The sequence below is a fragment of the Osmerus eperlanus genome, chromosome 21 (genome assembly GCF_963692335.1).
Source record: "Osmerus eperlanus chromosome 21, fOsmEpe2.1, whole genome shotgun sequence".
Taxonomy (NCBI): Eukaryota; Metazoa; Chordata; class Actinopteri; order Osmeriformes; family Osmeridae; genus Osmerus; species Osmerus eperlanus.
Window position 1 is genome coordinate 1631852 of NC_085038.1, and position 16747 is coordinate 1648598.

At 46.1% G+C, this 16747-nt stretch overlaps 1 protein-coding gene across 1 annotated transcript in view; it reads left to right on the forward strand.

Annotated features, from left to right (window-relative positions):
- Positions 1-16747, forward strand: part of il1rapl1b (interleukin 1 receptor accessory protein-like 1b) — a 131666-nt gene that overhangs the window by 20426 nt on the left and 94493 nt on the right. Inside the window, exon 2 of the mRNA XM_062447553.1 lies at positions 14484-14763. Within this exon, the coding sequence (XP_062303537.1) occupies positions 14484-14763 (280 nt within the window). The remainder of the gene's footprint in view (positions 1-14483; positions 14764-16747) is intronic.

The following is a 16747-nucleotide window of genomic DNA, read 5'->3' on the forward strand; positions in this document are numbered from 1 at the left end:
AACATTTATGTGAATGGAGGAGCATGCTATTCCATGAGAAGAGAAGGGGAAAATATGGCAATTCCTCTTGAAATATGTCTTCCTTGGTGACAGTAACATGAAGCATCTCTGACAGCAGGCCTGCATTACCAGATATTGAGTTTTGGACAAGCAGGACAGATAGATAACTCATGCAGTGAGGTACAAGATTGAGTCGATTCATTTTATTTTTTTTATCCACATGTTATTTATTGTTTGGACCACTTTGATTGGTAATCTTAGAAATGCAATATTTTCTACTCAATTAAAATTTCTGCTTCTTGAAATACAGAACAATTATTTTTTCCCTTCTTCTCTGTGCCTAATGCGATCAATGTTCTAGATATTCCTAAATGACTGATGGATGGATTGACCGACGAATTGATGAATGGATAGATAGAAGGATGGATGGATGAACAGATGGATGAGCGGATGGATGTTCAGAAAGACATGATTAAAAAGAGGTGTTGTAAGGCAGGTAAAGGATACACGTATCTGCAGGGGGTTATCAAGGTGTAAAAACCCTTTTGTGATCCTTGAATGATCGTCAAATCTGAGCTAATTAAGCAGGTTACGAATGTCATGATGTCTGTCGTGGAGCCGAACCCTGGACCACGTTTTGATTGCCTCTTGTGGTAGTAATTTATTCGTTTATTTTCATTAACTGAAACATTAGGCTCTTTTCTTACGGGAAGCCACAAATCTGTTAATGAAATGTCATTTAAAATGAAGATGAAAGTGTCAGTTAATTATCTGTTGGAACATTCTGCGAGGCAGATTAATTCCAATTAAAAGAGAAGTTATGACTTCAGATTCAGTTTGTCAAGCACAGATCTCTAAAAGCGGTTTACAAGGTTCATGCAATAACAAAATAAATTGAAATGCTCTGGAAGACCTTATTTTAACTATGTTGTTATATTGGGCAATTTTTTTATTTAGCAAATGGAAATTAGTACAGTAGTTCAGCAGAACTGCACTTACAACAGAAATGGACCTAATGTTCAGTAACGTCGACCAGCTTTGCCAGTTTCAGGTGTTTATGTGTGGTCACATTCTGCATTCATTCTTTCGATTTCTCATAGCACCTGTCCAACATTGTGTGTGTGTGTGTTCATTGGGAGTGTGCAAGGCTATCGTGTGTGTGTGTGTGTGTGTGTTTGTGTGTCTGGCACCCTCACAGCTGTAAGCTCAGGGGCATATGGACCAAGACCATCTGCTTCTGCCAGCCTCTCTTATCACAATGCTTTATGACATGTGTATATTATCCTAACCTGCAGGCTCTGATGGGCAGGCACGCAGAGTGCTAATGTAATGCGCCGCCTTAAAATAGGCCGTTAATGACACAGCGTGTCTAACCAGGAAGGAAGGAAGGAAGGAGGAGAGAGGGCAAAATCCTTTCAACAACTATTGACTGTTGGAATTCACCGGACAAATGGGATTGGCTGCATCCACCTTAGCTTGACTCCTTGACCTCCTCTGATTCCCCACCCACACACACAGGACAACTGACTGCAGACAAGGAAGGAAGGCTGGGGGAAGAGAAGACAGAGATAAAAATAGAGAAAGAGAGAGAGAGGGAGAGAGAGAGTCGGAGGGAGAGTGAGTGAAAACAACGGTGTTCCAGAGAGAAAGAGACAGAGAGAGTCAGAGAGAGAGAGAGAGAGAGAGAGAGAAAGGGAGAGAGAAAGGGAGAGAGAAAGGGGAGAGAGAAAGGGAGAGAGAAAGGGAGAAAGAGACAGAGAGAGCGAGAGGGAGAAAAAGAGATAGACAGTCTTAGGGAGAGACAGAGAAAATGACTGTGCATATGTGTGTTCGAGAGAGAGAGAGACAGAGAGAGACGGAGAGAGAAAGGGGGAGAGAGATGGAGAGAGAGAGAGAGAGAGAGAGAGAGAGACAGAGAGAGACGGAGAGAGAAAGGGGGAGAGAGAGAGAGAGAGAGAGAGAGAGGAGAGATGAGAGAGAGAGAGAGAGAGAGAGAGAGAGAGAGAGAGAGAGAGAGAGAAAAAAAGCTAGAACAGCTATGTCATCGAAACCTGGCATTCTCTGCAGCCAATTGTTATTCATATATGCAGTGGCCTCCCACTCAGTGTCTCATAGAACCAATAGACAGAGGGATGGGGGGGGCTGGGAAGAGGTAGGGGGATGTGTGTGTGTGGGGGGGGGGTTTATTAGGAATCTCCTGCACTATAAGGCCGGGATGGAAGGATGGAGCGATGGAGGAACTCCTCAGTAATCGCCACCCAGGCTGTTTAGTCATGGCTTCTCTCTGGTTAATCCCAAAGTGACCTTGTCTGGCTGCGGCATGGGCCACCACAGTGCTGCGTTGGTATGCAGACGGTTCAGAGATGGCTTTTCTCTCTCTCATTCTCCCTCTCTCTCTCTCTCCTCTCTCTCTCTCTCTCGCTCTCTCTCTCGCTCCCTCCCTCCCTCGCCTCCCTCCCTCCCTCCCTCCCTCCTCCCTCCTCCCTCCCTCCCTTCCTCCTTCCCTCCCTCCCTCCCTCCCTCCCTCTCTCCCTCCCTCCCTCCCTCCTCCTTCCTCCTTCCTCCCTCCCTCCCTCCCTCCCTCTCTCTCTCTCTCTCTCTCTCTCCCTCTCTCTCTCTCTCTTCCCTGCCTCCCTCCCTCTCTCTCTCTCTCTCTCTCAGATGTTGTTATGCCACTGCATACTTTCAATCTATATTTAAAAAAAACATAATTATTATAAGTATGCAGTGGCATAACGACATCTCTGACGTAAATAACAAACCAAACCGTTTCAAAATCGGTTGGAAATTGAGCAAGTTATGGTCATTTAAAAAGTACATGTAGTACCAACACAATGTTATGGGTGAGCGAGTTGACTGTAGCAAGATGGCCGCCATGTGCGGACGTTCTAGACTCCGCCGTAAGACATCTAGTCTTTATATATATCTATGGTTAGTACAGTTTAGTGTGTTGTTCGCCTCTACCCTGCACACTTGATTAAACTGCCTCACTTTGCTGAGGGAGCACTTACGAAATGAGTCTAAATAGCTTAAACTCAATACATCCATTTCCTCTCCCCAACCCACATAGATACTTTCTTTGTATTTTAAGGAGGAACTAATGCACTGTTAAGTCTGTTAAAAAATATCTCATTTTTTACCACTCTAAAAGTTTAGAGAAATCTTCAGTCTTCAGGGTTTAGTCGAGCAGGAATACTTTTCGGAATTAATTGAACTCTCAGGATACCAGTGAGCGATGCTAACATAGCCCTCCTCCTGTTCTCCTGGGTGTAGTGTTGTTCAAGAATACTCTCAGCATTCACTATAATTCACAATAAGTGCCTGTTACTGTGAAAACAAGCCCAACGTTTCACTCCCTTCCAGGAACATGATCAATGAGAACTCCAGCAGTAGTTTACTGGTCTTCCTCCTCCGAATATGAATCCATGGAATTTACAATTCAGAAGCTTGGACAGCCCATTATTTTAGCAGCTTTCCATTCCTCTGACGGTCGTTTGGTGTTTAAGTAGTAAGCCCAGTAAATGAATTATGGATATGCAAAATGGTAGCGACTGTTGCCAGAATCTCCATTTTCATTTTCCAGGCTTTTTTTCTCCCCCTCCCATTTCTTTTTTTTTAATGCCTCAAGGTGGATTTATTGTAAATTCCAATTTGCATTATTGCTCTTATTTGCTGACATGGTGCATACACAATATTTTATTATTATTTCTTAAGCATCAATGAGTACTAAAACCCATGGCAACCGTCCCCATTTGCTCTTTCTCTCTCTGTGTCTCCTCTCTTTCTCTCCCTCTTCTTTCCTTCTCTTTCTCAATCTCTCTCTTTCCCTCTCTCTGTCCTTTTATATTCTCTCTCCCTCTTTCTTTCTCTCCATTTTCCTTCACTCCTCTCTCTCTCCCTCTCTCTATCTCTCTCCTTTCTCTCTTACTTGTGTCGGATTATGTGGACTAAGGCTCCGGGATGAGTTATGATGTTCTCGCAGAGTGCCTGGGTTCTAATTCCAAAGGATAAGACAGCTTGTTTTAAATCAAAGAAATGAGAGCCTCGTTAGGGCCAGTCTGTTAGGGAAAGAGGAATATGCGGACATAGGAGTGTGCGTGTGTGTGTGTGTGTGTGCGTGTGTGTGTGTTCATTATGGTCGCATGACTGTATATATTTGGGGCTTTTGAATCCGTTAATGTGGACAGTGATGTGTGTCTGATGTAATTGCCCAGAAGGTCAAAGAATCTGACCTAGGTGAAGATTTCGGCTGGATAAATCATTTTTAATAACTGAAGCTGTTGTTGATGAAGCCAGAGACACAGCCTGAATAGGCAAAAGTTCACTAAGGGTGCAATCACAATCTGTCATCTGGTTTCTAACGAGCAATGACTTCCCTCCTGAACATCAGAGGTGGGCCTAATAAGTGTGTGGCATCCTGATGCTTGTAGAATCGTGTTTGTGTAGGTCATGATATGAAAGGGAGATGGGTAGCGCTTAGTGGTAGTGGATCTGACTGCAGATCAAGAGATGGCAAGTTTGAATCCCCCTGTACGTGGCTTTGGATAAAAGCATCAGCCAAACAATATTATTAGCAGACATCTCACCAGCATTCCTAGTGGCTGCTCTTCATCTGGAGCGGGTTAGCCAAGCGCAAACCCCGTGCTTGTTCCATTAATTGAATTGTTGTAGTAATCATAGTGCGGCAGGTAGTTTGGGCGTCGGATGGTAATGTCCTCTAATGGCAGCGTCTGCCTCGGTCAAGGTTCCACACCACTGGGTTTCCCAGAATGCCGAGCGCCATGGGCTCTGCGTGTGGTCGGGACTGTGTGAGCTGTACAAGAAAATCAGCTGTCACTGCCCACCAAACATTAAAAGCAATTCTTAACATCTTCGTTTCAACACAATCCAGCGTTAGTAGGTTTGGCCTCTTTTTATCAACTCTTTCTGTTAAATTGTTGGTTTTATGTTTTGATATTAAACCAGAACATTGCCCTTCTAAGATAGAGGACATCTTAATCGTGTGATAATATAGAAGTCTGTATATTTGTAGAGTGTGATTCACACCGTACTATCACCCTGCCTGTCTTCTTTTTGTTTCTTCCATCCAATCCGCTCTCGTGCTGCGCAATCTCCTCTTTCCCTCCCTGCCCATTATCTCCCTCTCTCTCTCTTTCAACAGCTGAGACAGAGAGAGAGATTATTTAGTGCTGATACAGTAAGGCTTCAACAAGAATAAAGGTCAGGGGTGACCTGGCACTGCTGATGGCGCCTCTTGAGAATATGTGAGATGTTTGGTTTACACATTACGGCCATCATGTCTCATCACCAGGTGAGGGCAGGCGGATGGGAGGACTCATTCTCTCTCTCTCTCTCCTCTCTCTCCCCTCTCTCTCCCCTCTCTCTCTTCTCTCTCTCTCTTTCTCTCTCTCTTTCTATCTCTCTCTCTCTCTCTCTCTCTCTCTCTCTCTCTCTCTCTCTCTCTCTCTCTCTCTCTCTCTCTCTCTCTCTCTCTCCCTGTCTCTCTCTCTCCTCTCTCTCTCTCTCTCTCTCTTTCTCTCTTTCTCTCTCTCTTCCCTCTCTCTCTCTCTTGCTCTCTCTCTCCCCTCTCTCTCTCTTTCTCTCTCTCTCCCCTCTCTCTCTCGCTCTCTCTCTCTCTCTCCTCTCTCTCTCCCTCTCTCTCTCTCTCTCCCCCCCTCTCTCTCTCCTCTCTCTCTCTCCCCTCTCTCTCTCTCTCTCTTGGTCTCTCCCTCCGCTCTGGGGCCTCCCAAGGCCCTGGTGAATCTGTATCTGAAGTGGACTGAAGTGGCTTGCATCAGAGCCTCTTGTTCTCTTAACACAATGATCGAGGGAATAGCAGGACGAGGTCAAGCCCTCTCTGTGGGCTGCCCCTACAGTATGTCAGTTCCCCTAGCTTTATAAGGGTGCATTTGCATATTATTTATTTTATTATTCATATGTAGGGGTTCTCATATGGTTACATGCTACTGTATGTTCTGACCTTTTTATATGCTGACGTGATATTGGTGGCCTTCGCAGGTATGAAAGGTCTGAGAGATGGTTAGCAAAAGGCTGTGATTGATTATGGAAAGAAATGGAGCACGGAGCCATTCACAACGGCTGTATGTTTGTGCTTATCTATCTGCTTCGGTCTGGTTTTGATATTAACCCGAGAGGGAAAGCTGCCAGAGGGTTTTAAGATAGCAGGTCTTGTCCTTCAGATATCCCGGGGAGCTGATCTGACAGACCCATGCGGATGCAATAAGCGCCTGTTTACGAGCGCTGCAAGTCGGCTCATGAAGATGTTGACGTGGAGCCTACCTCGTCATCGTCCTGACTGCGTGTGTGGAATGGGTGCTGTTGCTAAGCAGTTCACGTGGGATAAGGATTCACTTGAAGTGTCAAAGCTAAAACATGGGGGGTCCCTGAATGCTGATCCAGAACACCCAGTTGATCAAGTATGAAAGACTTTGTTAGTCTCGGAAGATTCAATATAATTTTTTATAAACCTCATCATGTATATATTATTTTCCCCAAATAACAAATTACAATGTTTCCTGAAAACTCTCACACGCTACACCTAGACCACCCCCCCCCCCCCCCCCCAACACACACACAAACCGACACGTGCCGACACACACATGCAAACACACACGCACCCCTTTCGTACAAACACCCTTTTCACCGATACGAGACTTGGCCCTTTTCCCATCAGCCACCATTCCATCCTCTCAGTCCCACCGATTAACCGGTAGGGCGGCACGGGAGCAGCTGCCACTCTTGGGACACCACGGCCAATCAGAGCTGGAATCTGATACGGAGGCGGAGGCCAATAAGATCGTCGGCAATGTTTATTTTTGATAGGAAAATAACTATCTTTTTTGGGGGGGGGGGTCCATTTGCATATAAATGAGAGTGTTGGCAGTTGGTGGGGAGAGACAGAGACAAGGGAATGAAGATTGAGTGTCTCGAGTGTAAAGTGCAAGGGAAGACAGCGAGAGATAGAGATGGTTTTTCTGTGCACAGGGTGGGTGGGGGGAGGGGGGAGGAGGAGGAGGAAGGAAGGCAGATGTAAATGTCACTGTTGCCATGAATCTTAGCAGCCAGCTCGAATCAGATGGAAGAATTAAGTGGTTTATTTTCAAGCGTTGATGAAAGGACCCTTTAAAAGACCTCCATTTCTTATTAAGATGGTCTATTAAGCTTCTTGACAGGTTGTTTCTTTAAAACGCCCTACGTGTTTATTGGAAATGGGGTTCATTGGGGTTCAAAAAAAGGGCAGTCGAACACCAACGACACATTTGTAAAAAGAGAAGTAACGACGATAGATTTCCATCCACACAATCGGACAGACTGTTTATAAGGAATTGATCATTCAACACTGGATATTCTTTACCCTGGGATATCTCCCAGACGATATGATTCCCGTGTTGTTGTTGTTGATGGAAGACGGATGCCTCATCTGTTTATAGCGAGCACCCCCCTCCTCCTGCCCCTTCGACCCCCTCCCTGCCCCCTCAGCAACACCACATCTCCAGCTGTCGCACCGCTGGCACTGTCATGTGACTTGTCATGTGACTTCCCAGAGGTACCCATTCACCTACGAAACCCACACAATATCCACAAACTCTGATTGGCTGAAAGGGTGAAACTAGTTGAGCCTGTCACCCTGAGTAGGCCGGCCTGTCCTCACTGGTTCCAATATAATTTTAGTTGGCAAACTGTCTACATCTGACTGGGGAAGCGAGTATTGTTGATTTGGTGGCCACCAAAGAAGGCTCCATTGTCTGGTAATCTCTCCCTTCACCCCTACAAGCAGAAAGGTTACTTTGGCCACACATCAGAGTTATTTTCCTCTTAACTGAGACATACTGCTGTGACAGCATTTCCGCAAGGCAGAAAATGGCAGGTCAGAGTTTAGATGAAATCTCTCTCTTTATCTCTCTCTTTCCCCCTCTCACTCCCTTTCTCTATCTGTTTCTTTATCCCCCTCTCTCTCTCTTTCCCTCTCTCACTCTCTTTCTCTCAACAAACTGTCTGGGCCTACATGTCTTGGAGTTTTGCCAAATAACAAAATAATTTGAGGAAGGTGTGGTCTTTTGTGATTTCAAAGTTCCTTCTCTAAAGATCGTAGGGATCACAAGGTTTGCAAGATATCCTAGAAGATAGCCTTGCATGCTGTGCTGTAGGGCTGCACCCTGTAGTAAATATTTATGTAATCCTACCTACAAGTACCTCATATGGGTCTGGAACCTTACTTTACGACCCAACAATCTCTGACCGTATGTGTGGAGGGCACGCGTGGTCGGGGACAGCCGTAAAGCTGCCATGCCTGGCAGTCGCAAATGACACAACATTCGAGAGAGTTTATGGACTGGCTGCCCTTTTAAACTCTCGACAGGTCGTCCATGTAAAAGTTTACGGTTAACACGTTAATAATACCTGCAACCCCCATTGATCCCCTATGTTTGTTGATTAAGTGGACTTTCCCAACAAAAACATCATCCACGTGAAGTGGAGACACCTGTTTGGACGCAGCGGATGACGTGTTGAACGTCATCAGTTGATACCGATCATTCAGTTGACACCGGTGTTTGCGTTTTCGACTTTTACAAATCACCAAAAACACGCCAGCTAATCAAAATTACTTTGTGGTCAAACATGTCACTAATACTGTTATGAAGAAAATGTTCGCCCTTTTCCAGCAATACCAAACTGACGGTCATCGGATTGTGTTAGAAACGTTAGCGTGAGTAGTGGAGCTCCGCCTATTGAATCAGTTGATACCGGTCATTCCCATCTCAGCCAGTAGCAATCTGAAGGGAGGCGGTTGCCTGCATGTCTCCCTACTCTGTCGGTCACAGTATCCAAATTGCTTTGGCAGTTAGTTGTGTATGCCAGTTCCTGCGTCTACAAGGAGCGATATTTGGGCTTCATTCTGCAGATTTAAGAGCGCTGCCTCAAGGGATTACTCTGTGTGAACCGAGCCAAATCCACCTGTTTCTCATCATATGGACTCCACTTGATTTGCACCCTGGCTAACACAGTCCTCTGCGTACTGTTTTACCCGTTGAAAAGCAGTTGCTATAGTTATCATTTTGTAAATCTGTCCTACATGTTCCCCACAGATGCTTGGAAGCGTCCTTAGCGGGGCCATTTTAATTGAGTTAAATCAATCGGTGCCCGGCTGCCAGCAGGCAACTCGGATGTATCTTGGCTAACTGATATGAACAATAACTTGCCAGTGTCTGAAATGTGTGGAGCAGCTTTGTTGGAAGATTGACAGAAGCCGAACTCTCTTCAAGTGCTGCTTCCCTTACAGAGTCCATGGTTTGCCTAGATAGACTTGGGGAGAACCTATCTACACACCGCCCACTTGATGCACTTAATTAAACTGTTGACATTCTCAGTAAGCTATTCTTACACTATCGTAAAAAAAAGAAAAATAATAATCTACTGTCTTCCCCTCAAGATATTTTTTTTACAAGTTTCTGTTATCTTTCGAAAAAATGAGATGAACCCCTTAAACTTGTGAACTTAAACTAGTTGGAGATAACCGAACAATTTCACGTCAAGAAGAACTTTCTTTCCTAGTTTTCCTTTCTCCTCACATCAAACACGCCACAAATAATACCCTTTGAACACCATTTCATTAAAAAGTTCCTTGTCCAAGTCTAAAATATTCGCAGTGTTTTCCCATTTAATCACGGAGACAACCTTTTAGAATGATAAATACCCCGTAACCGAGCAAGTACACCGTTCCCACTCCGTCTCCACGGGGACATCGACAGACAGGGGGCATCACTCATGTGGACTTTTATCTAACTGTAGGGAAAGACGGAAGGCAGAGCTGTAAAAATGAGGGAACGTGGAGAAAACGGCCTGTGTTTAATCTTGGCGCTGATAGGGGTGGCAGTGATGGAGAAAGGCCATCAGATGTTCAGTGTCACAAGGTTCCCTCTGTTCCCCCATCACAGATGGCTCAGCGGAGCCGCAGCACTTTAGTGCAAACAAGCCAGGCTCTGTCTTGCTGCTGATACATTAATTGCCTGTTGGGGGATTTTGTACGTATTTTTCTGCTTTGACTCTTTTTAAATGTTTTGAGTTTTAACTGCCTTTAACTCCCCGTATTTCACTATTTGATTTTCGTTACTTTTGATTCCACCCTATCTGATACAGTTCTTCATTTAAAATCGCTAAATCTAGGGATTTGTCTTAGACAACCAAGTTAATTATCAATCAATTAAAAAGGAGATTGTGCAAAACCATCTTGACCTTTTCCAGCAGCGTTTTAATTGCTGATGGACTTTCCTCTAACTGCACAGAAACCATGCTTAATTAGTCAATCCTTGATTAGCAATGTTAGTCCCCCTTGTTGCTATGTCAACAAGGAAAGAACCTTGAGAACTTGTCAATGTCGTCTGACCCAGACAGTAGCATCGCTGTTGTCGGTGTTGCAGTTTAGAATAAAAGTTAGGATTCTTAAATTGAAGTCTAAGTGCTATTTACACCTGAAATACTCAGGAGAAATAGTCTTACTTTAATGACATCTAATTACACAGAAATAAATCTCAGCCGTCTAGACTGTCAGCCTACCCAGCTAGGCTATCTTTCTGATAATATATTTTCCTTAAGCTATTTATGGTGGCCCGGTGCAGTGATGACACCGAGGGTCAGAGGTCATGAGAATCTCGAGGCGTTCCTCCAGCTCTCCCCTGAAGCTCCCCCTCATCATCATAGCTAGAGCAAGGGATCGCTCATGATAAATACCAAGACGGAGAGGAAAGTGTCACAATGGAATTATCCGAAATGGCAATGGATGAGTCATGGGACACGGCGCTACCACCCTCCCAAACGGCACCCTCCCACACGCCCACCCTCCCACCCCCTCACACTCCCACAACCCCACGCCCCACCCTCCCACACGACGATGAGAAAAGTGTCACAATAGAATTATCCGAAATGGCAATGGATGAGTCATGGGCCACGGCACTAGCCACCCGCCACCCCGCCACCCCCAACCCGCTTGCTAATTAGCTGCTGAGTTGTTTTTTTTTTGTAAATAAAACATTTATGGAGACACAATTAGCCGAGCCTGTTGAGTGCTCGGCAGCTGTGCTCGCCAGCTGTTTTAATGGGAGGATGGGGGGGGGGGCGGTGGAAGAGGTGGTGGAGGAGGTGGGGGAGGTGGAGGAGGAGGTGGGGGAGGTGGTGGGGGAGATGGAGGAGGTGGGGGTGGAGGAGGTGGTGGGGGGTGGTGGTGGAGAAGGAGGAGGTGGGGGTGGAGGAGGTGGTGGGGGGTGGTGGTGGAGAAGGAGGTGGTTGGGGGTGGAGGAGGAGGAGCAGGTGGGGGAGATGATGGAGGAGGAGGTGGTGGGGGGGTTAAAGCAAGAGAAAAGGTAATGGCAAAAACAAAAGTGGGATAAAAGGGGCAGACAGAAACACAGAGAGGAAAATTGTTTATTTCGCTGACATTAGCAGATTGGGTTCCTCTGGCGATATTAGCTTCTGCGTCGATTCATTCAATTCCGTTCACGTTTTCTACCTCGGGGATTTACGATGCTGTGTGACCAGATTGTGAAAATGGCTGAACCCTGGCTGGCGTGAGGGGAAGCAAAGGAGGACCAGGCAGTGTAGGGCTGAGATCACCATCACCAGGCAGTGTAGGGCTGAGCTCACCATCACCAGGCAGTGTAGGGCTGAGCTCACCATCACCAGGCAGTGTAGGGCTGAGCTCACCATCACCAGGCAGTGTAGGGCTGAGCTCACCATCACCAGGCAGTGTAGGGCTGAGCTCACCATCACCAGGCAGTGTAGGGCTGAGCTCACCATCACCAGGCAGTGTAGGGCTGAGCTCACCATCACACCCCTCCTGTTCGGGGCCTGGTTGGACTCAGGTGGACCTTAACGATGGACAATCCTCCCTCTGCTTGTTTAGGAGGTCAATTCCCAGCTGAATTCCATCAAGATAACTCATCCCTCGACATCTAGATAGTCTGTCTATCCACAATTGGATCTGCAATTTGGCCCCCATTCATATCAGTCACTCAGGCACGGTGGAGTGAATGTATTGACAGAATCAATCAAGTTGTTTTTGGTTTGGTGGAGGTCAGGTGGAAGCAGGGTTAGTGTTGGGATTTCTTCTCCATTAAGAGTGATAGACGCGCTGCATTACAGCCTGGAAACACACCCGTATAATTTAAGCCAAATGTCAACCAACTACTCATGAATAACTCAGGGTTTTCTTACTGGTAATGGGATTATGATTGACTGATGGAAGGTGGGTGATATTAGACATGGTAATGGTTAGACCCTTGCTGAGTGACCCGCAGGCCGTTTTCGTGGATGAGCATTATCCAAACAGAGGCGTTTCATTTTCAATCTGGGCGATTGTATTTCGTGGATGGTGAAAAGCATCGGATGTTAATAAGCTATGTCACAACTGGGACGGTGCTGAAACCGTGAGAGACTAAACTGTTGTGGGAAAGGAGCCGACACGACTGAAGCCGTCTAATTCAGGGGATTATAGTATATATCCTGTAGGAAATGTGTGAAGCAGAGAGGATGACAGGAGCAGTGGCGACTGGGAAGCCCCCGCGGCCCCCGCCCTGCATAGCAAAAAACAGACTAGGCCTACATAAAAATATATATATTTAAAAAAGTAAAAAAACTTTGAGGGCGCTCATTGAGAGCCCCAAGTTTCAACTACCGGGTAAAGGAATCCCGTAATGTAGGCAACGTAACAGATCTTCATCCACTTCCATGGGCGAAACAGTCTCAAAATCCCTAAATCTGGCAACAATAACTTTTGCGTATCTTACGTGCGCTAGTACACCATTACGCCTCTTGACGCGCACATTTAAAAAATGCTAATCTTTACGTTTTTTTAGATGACGGTAGAGACATAGCCAAGACAAGTAAAAGAAAATATGCAAGCGGTGCTCAAAAGCGCAGCAATGACCTGTTATCTGAACAAGCTCGAGCAAAATACCCAAAGATTACACACTTTAGACCAGCCAGAGAGGAAGCTATCATCAGCATCTCCACAGACGAAACACTACCGCAGCAGCAGGTAGCTAGCAGCACCACGTCTTCACCAGCAACCAATATACTTGCTTACTTATTGTCAAGAATGAATGTTTTCCTTTCCCTCCATTGATTGTGTTATTTCAGTGGCGGTGCTGAACTATCAGACTGTCTTTGGTTTTGAACAATGACAAATAGGCTGCTGTTGTGCTGACGCAATTGTGCTTTTGTTATTTTTAAACTTTTTTATTTCTCTCTCACATTGCTGAATATATGCAAAAGGTAGACAGCAATCAGTCTATTGGCAGTTGTATAAGATAATAGATGGAGATACATTTTGAGTGGATTTGGGGGAGGGGCCTCGAGCTCCGACTTTGCGGGGAGGCCTCTGCAAAGTCGGAGCCGCCACTGGACAGGAGGGCAGGTAGACTGGGTGGGTGGAAGGACGGATGTGCAGTATTAGCACACAAGATAAAGATACTAAACATTCTTCATTTATTATATATACAAATTATGACGTGATTAAGTATCGGTCTAAATGAGGATAGAGAGATAGGTTGTGGTTACTCTACTGAAAGGCGGCAGAGCTGGAGGTCCAGTCATTTTTTAAGCAACCGCAGCAGCCGCACTCCAGGAGACTTTCTAGTGCTTAATCGTCCCAGTTTCCTTCCGTCACGCGATGGTGACAGTTGAGCCACATTTGCATCCTCTCTGTCTGTCTCTGTCTGTCTCTGTCTGGCTCTCTGTCTGGCTCTCTCTGACTGCCTCTGTCTGTCTGGCTATCTCTCTCTGTTTCTCTGTCTGTCTGTCTGTCTCTCTGTCTTTCTGTCTGTCTCTCTCTGTTTTTCTGTCTGTCTGTGTCTCTCTGTCTCTCTCTCCCTGTCTCTGTCTGTCTCTCTCTCTGTGCCCTCCCTGCCTGTCTGCTGGGTGTCCTGCCCTCTGCCCCCCACAGGCCTACGTTTCCCTGCTGCTTACTAGGTCACAGCTGGTGCCACTGTGCTAGGCGCTGGCATGGTCGGATGGCCAGTCAGCCATCATTGCCCATCCGTGAGCCCTCTGCAGGGCCAAGCCATGGAACTGCACCATCTCCTTCTAAACGGACTGATCCCAGTGTTGGCAAGGGAACAGGGGGTGCGGGCGATATGGTTCTGCAGTTAGGAAGCGACCCCTGCATGTCTGAGGTGTTTCACTCCACATGGGTTGCCAGAGCAGGAATGGGGGATATGTTTGGATCAACACATTGTCGCGGTCATCCCAGTGCTGTGGTTTATTAAGCTACAAGGGTTGTTGGCCGGGCTGTTGAAGCACATGCAGGCAGGACTAAATACTAATTATACATTTGACAATCCATGTCCCCACTGTCAACACACGATGCTGTTTGCCATGGTACATCTGTGCTCATGATTTCATCCAACCTTTGTGTCTCCTGCAGGAGAACCACAGTAACCCCAGTCTTCCTTTGTCTTTTCTTCTTTTAGTGGACGGCTGCACGGATTGGTCGGTGGATCTCCTGAAATACAAAGTGCTTTTAGGGGAACCTGTAAGGATTAAGTGTGCTTTGTTCTATGGATATATCAGAGCGAACTACAGCCACGCACAGAGCGTGGGACTCAGCCTCATGTGGTACAAAAGTACAGGACATGGCGACTTTGAGGAACCAATCAGTTTTGACGGCGCGCGAATGAGCAAGGAGGAGGACGCGATATGGTTCAGACCGACGGAAATTCAAGATGGAGGACACTACTCCTGTGTGTTGAGGTACGGTAGGATGTCACCCTTCCTCGCACTAGCATGCCCCTTCCAGGGGGCATAGCATGCCCCTTCCAGGGGGCATAGCATGCCCCTTCCAGGGGGCATAGCATGCCCCTGCTATTTACACGCAATTTAGCAGCATTCCATCCAGTCATATTTTCTAAGTACACTATGGCAGTTTCCCCTCAGACAGTGTTCATTAGGATGTCATTATTTTTTACTTTAGTCCTTATCAGTGCTTTTCCCTGCAGTCCCGGTGAAACAGTAGGGAAGAAAGGAGGTTGTGGTACCCGCTGCACATTAATCATGGTGGTTTAAAGTCCTCCCCTGTTAGATTTCTAATGAATTCTCTAATCTCTAGCCAAACGAGCATTGGACTTGGGTCCACACAGTCTTGGCCCACTGTAAGAAACCCCTGCTTCACTTAACATGCTAAATTATTTCTTTATTTTCCTCTGGGGGACAATAAGGTATTAAGTACCATTGGCAGAGCCATAACTCTTCTTCCTTCACAACTTGTGTTTTTTTTTTTGTTTTTTTTTTTGAAGCGGGCATGGAGTTTGAAGCAATGGAGGAGTGAGGGAAGAAGCACAGTAATGCGACTGTCTGGAGGGTGGGGAGGAAAGAGAGGAGAGAGGGAGATAAAGAGAGGAGAGAGGGAGATAAAGGGAGAGATAGATAAAAGGAGAGAGGAGGGGAAGGGAGGAAGGGAATAGAGGCAGACATTCAGCCCCCCCTATCTACCTTCTCCACTTGTCAAATAAAAAGAGACCCGACAATCGCATGATTTATGATTTCTATAATGTTGTAAGTCTTGGGCTGCCCAGCACATATGGAGAGATGATTTAATTCATTTAAAGGTCGTTTATGCTCAGGTGAGTGGAAGGTCAAACTTGGTGTCTTCAGAGGTCTGTAATAACTTCCATTTTTGACTTCAGGGAGCAAAAAGGTTAGACTAACTACCAAACATATTAAACATTCTCCCTCTCCAGAAAAACGTGAACGACTAAATCACCAATTACTGGTAAATGTTCCTTTTATTAAATTCTTTTTTTAAAATAGAGTAAAACGCTTTTCTTAGCTCCGAGCAATGCAAGTGCTTCTGTGTGTGTGTGTGTGTGTGTGCGTGTGTGTGTGTGCGTGCGTGCTCATGTCCCCTCACGCACACATTGTTATGCAGTCACTGAGAGGTGATTGAGTTTGTTCTTGAAGGCACAGTAGCGCAGTCAGTGTGACCTCCCTCCATCAGAAGCTCAATTCAGCTGAGAGAATTTACCCTGCCATTCAGAGCTAACATTTGCATTCCCCCCCCCCTCCGCAACCCCCTCCCTCTGTGAAGCGGAGTAGTGAGACCGGGCACCAGAGAATGAATGCAGACGTGCCAATCCCACAATCCTCTTCTTGCCACCCCAGCTGCATGGCCTGTGGAACACAGTCATCCAGCTCTGAGTTTATTGTGTAATCATGCTGAAAGTGGAGCCTGGAGATTTGATTTGGACAAGTGTGTTGCTTTGTAGCGCCTCACAACCATTAAGACCAATTAGGGCCGACGCTCAAACCGTAGCACTGCGGAATGAAGAAGTCGTCTCACGCACAGTTTTGGGAGATTGATAGACATGCAGGAGAACACAGGAACATGCAGGAGAACATAGGAACATGCAGGAGAACACAGGAACGTGCAGGAGAACACAGAACCATGCAGGAGAACACAGGAACATGCAGGAAATCAGAGCCATGCAGGAGAACACAGGAACATGCAGGAAAACAGAGCCATGCAGGAGAACACAGAACCATGCAGGAGAACACATGAACATGCTTGTGTGGCGCATCAGGAAAGATTTTATTAGGGACTCTCTTCCGAAATCAAAATGTGTGAGACAAACAAACTGGAAGGATTCAGGATTCATCGCGTTTTTAAAGTTTCCTTCTTTCGATTAGTCGGTATACAGTTGAATATAGAATGTGTTCGTTAAATACATGCTCTTAGCCA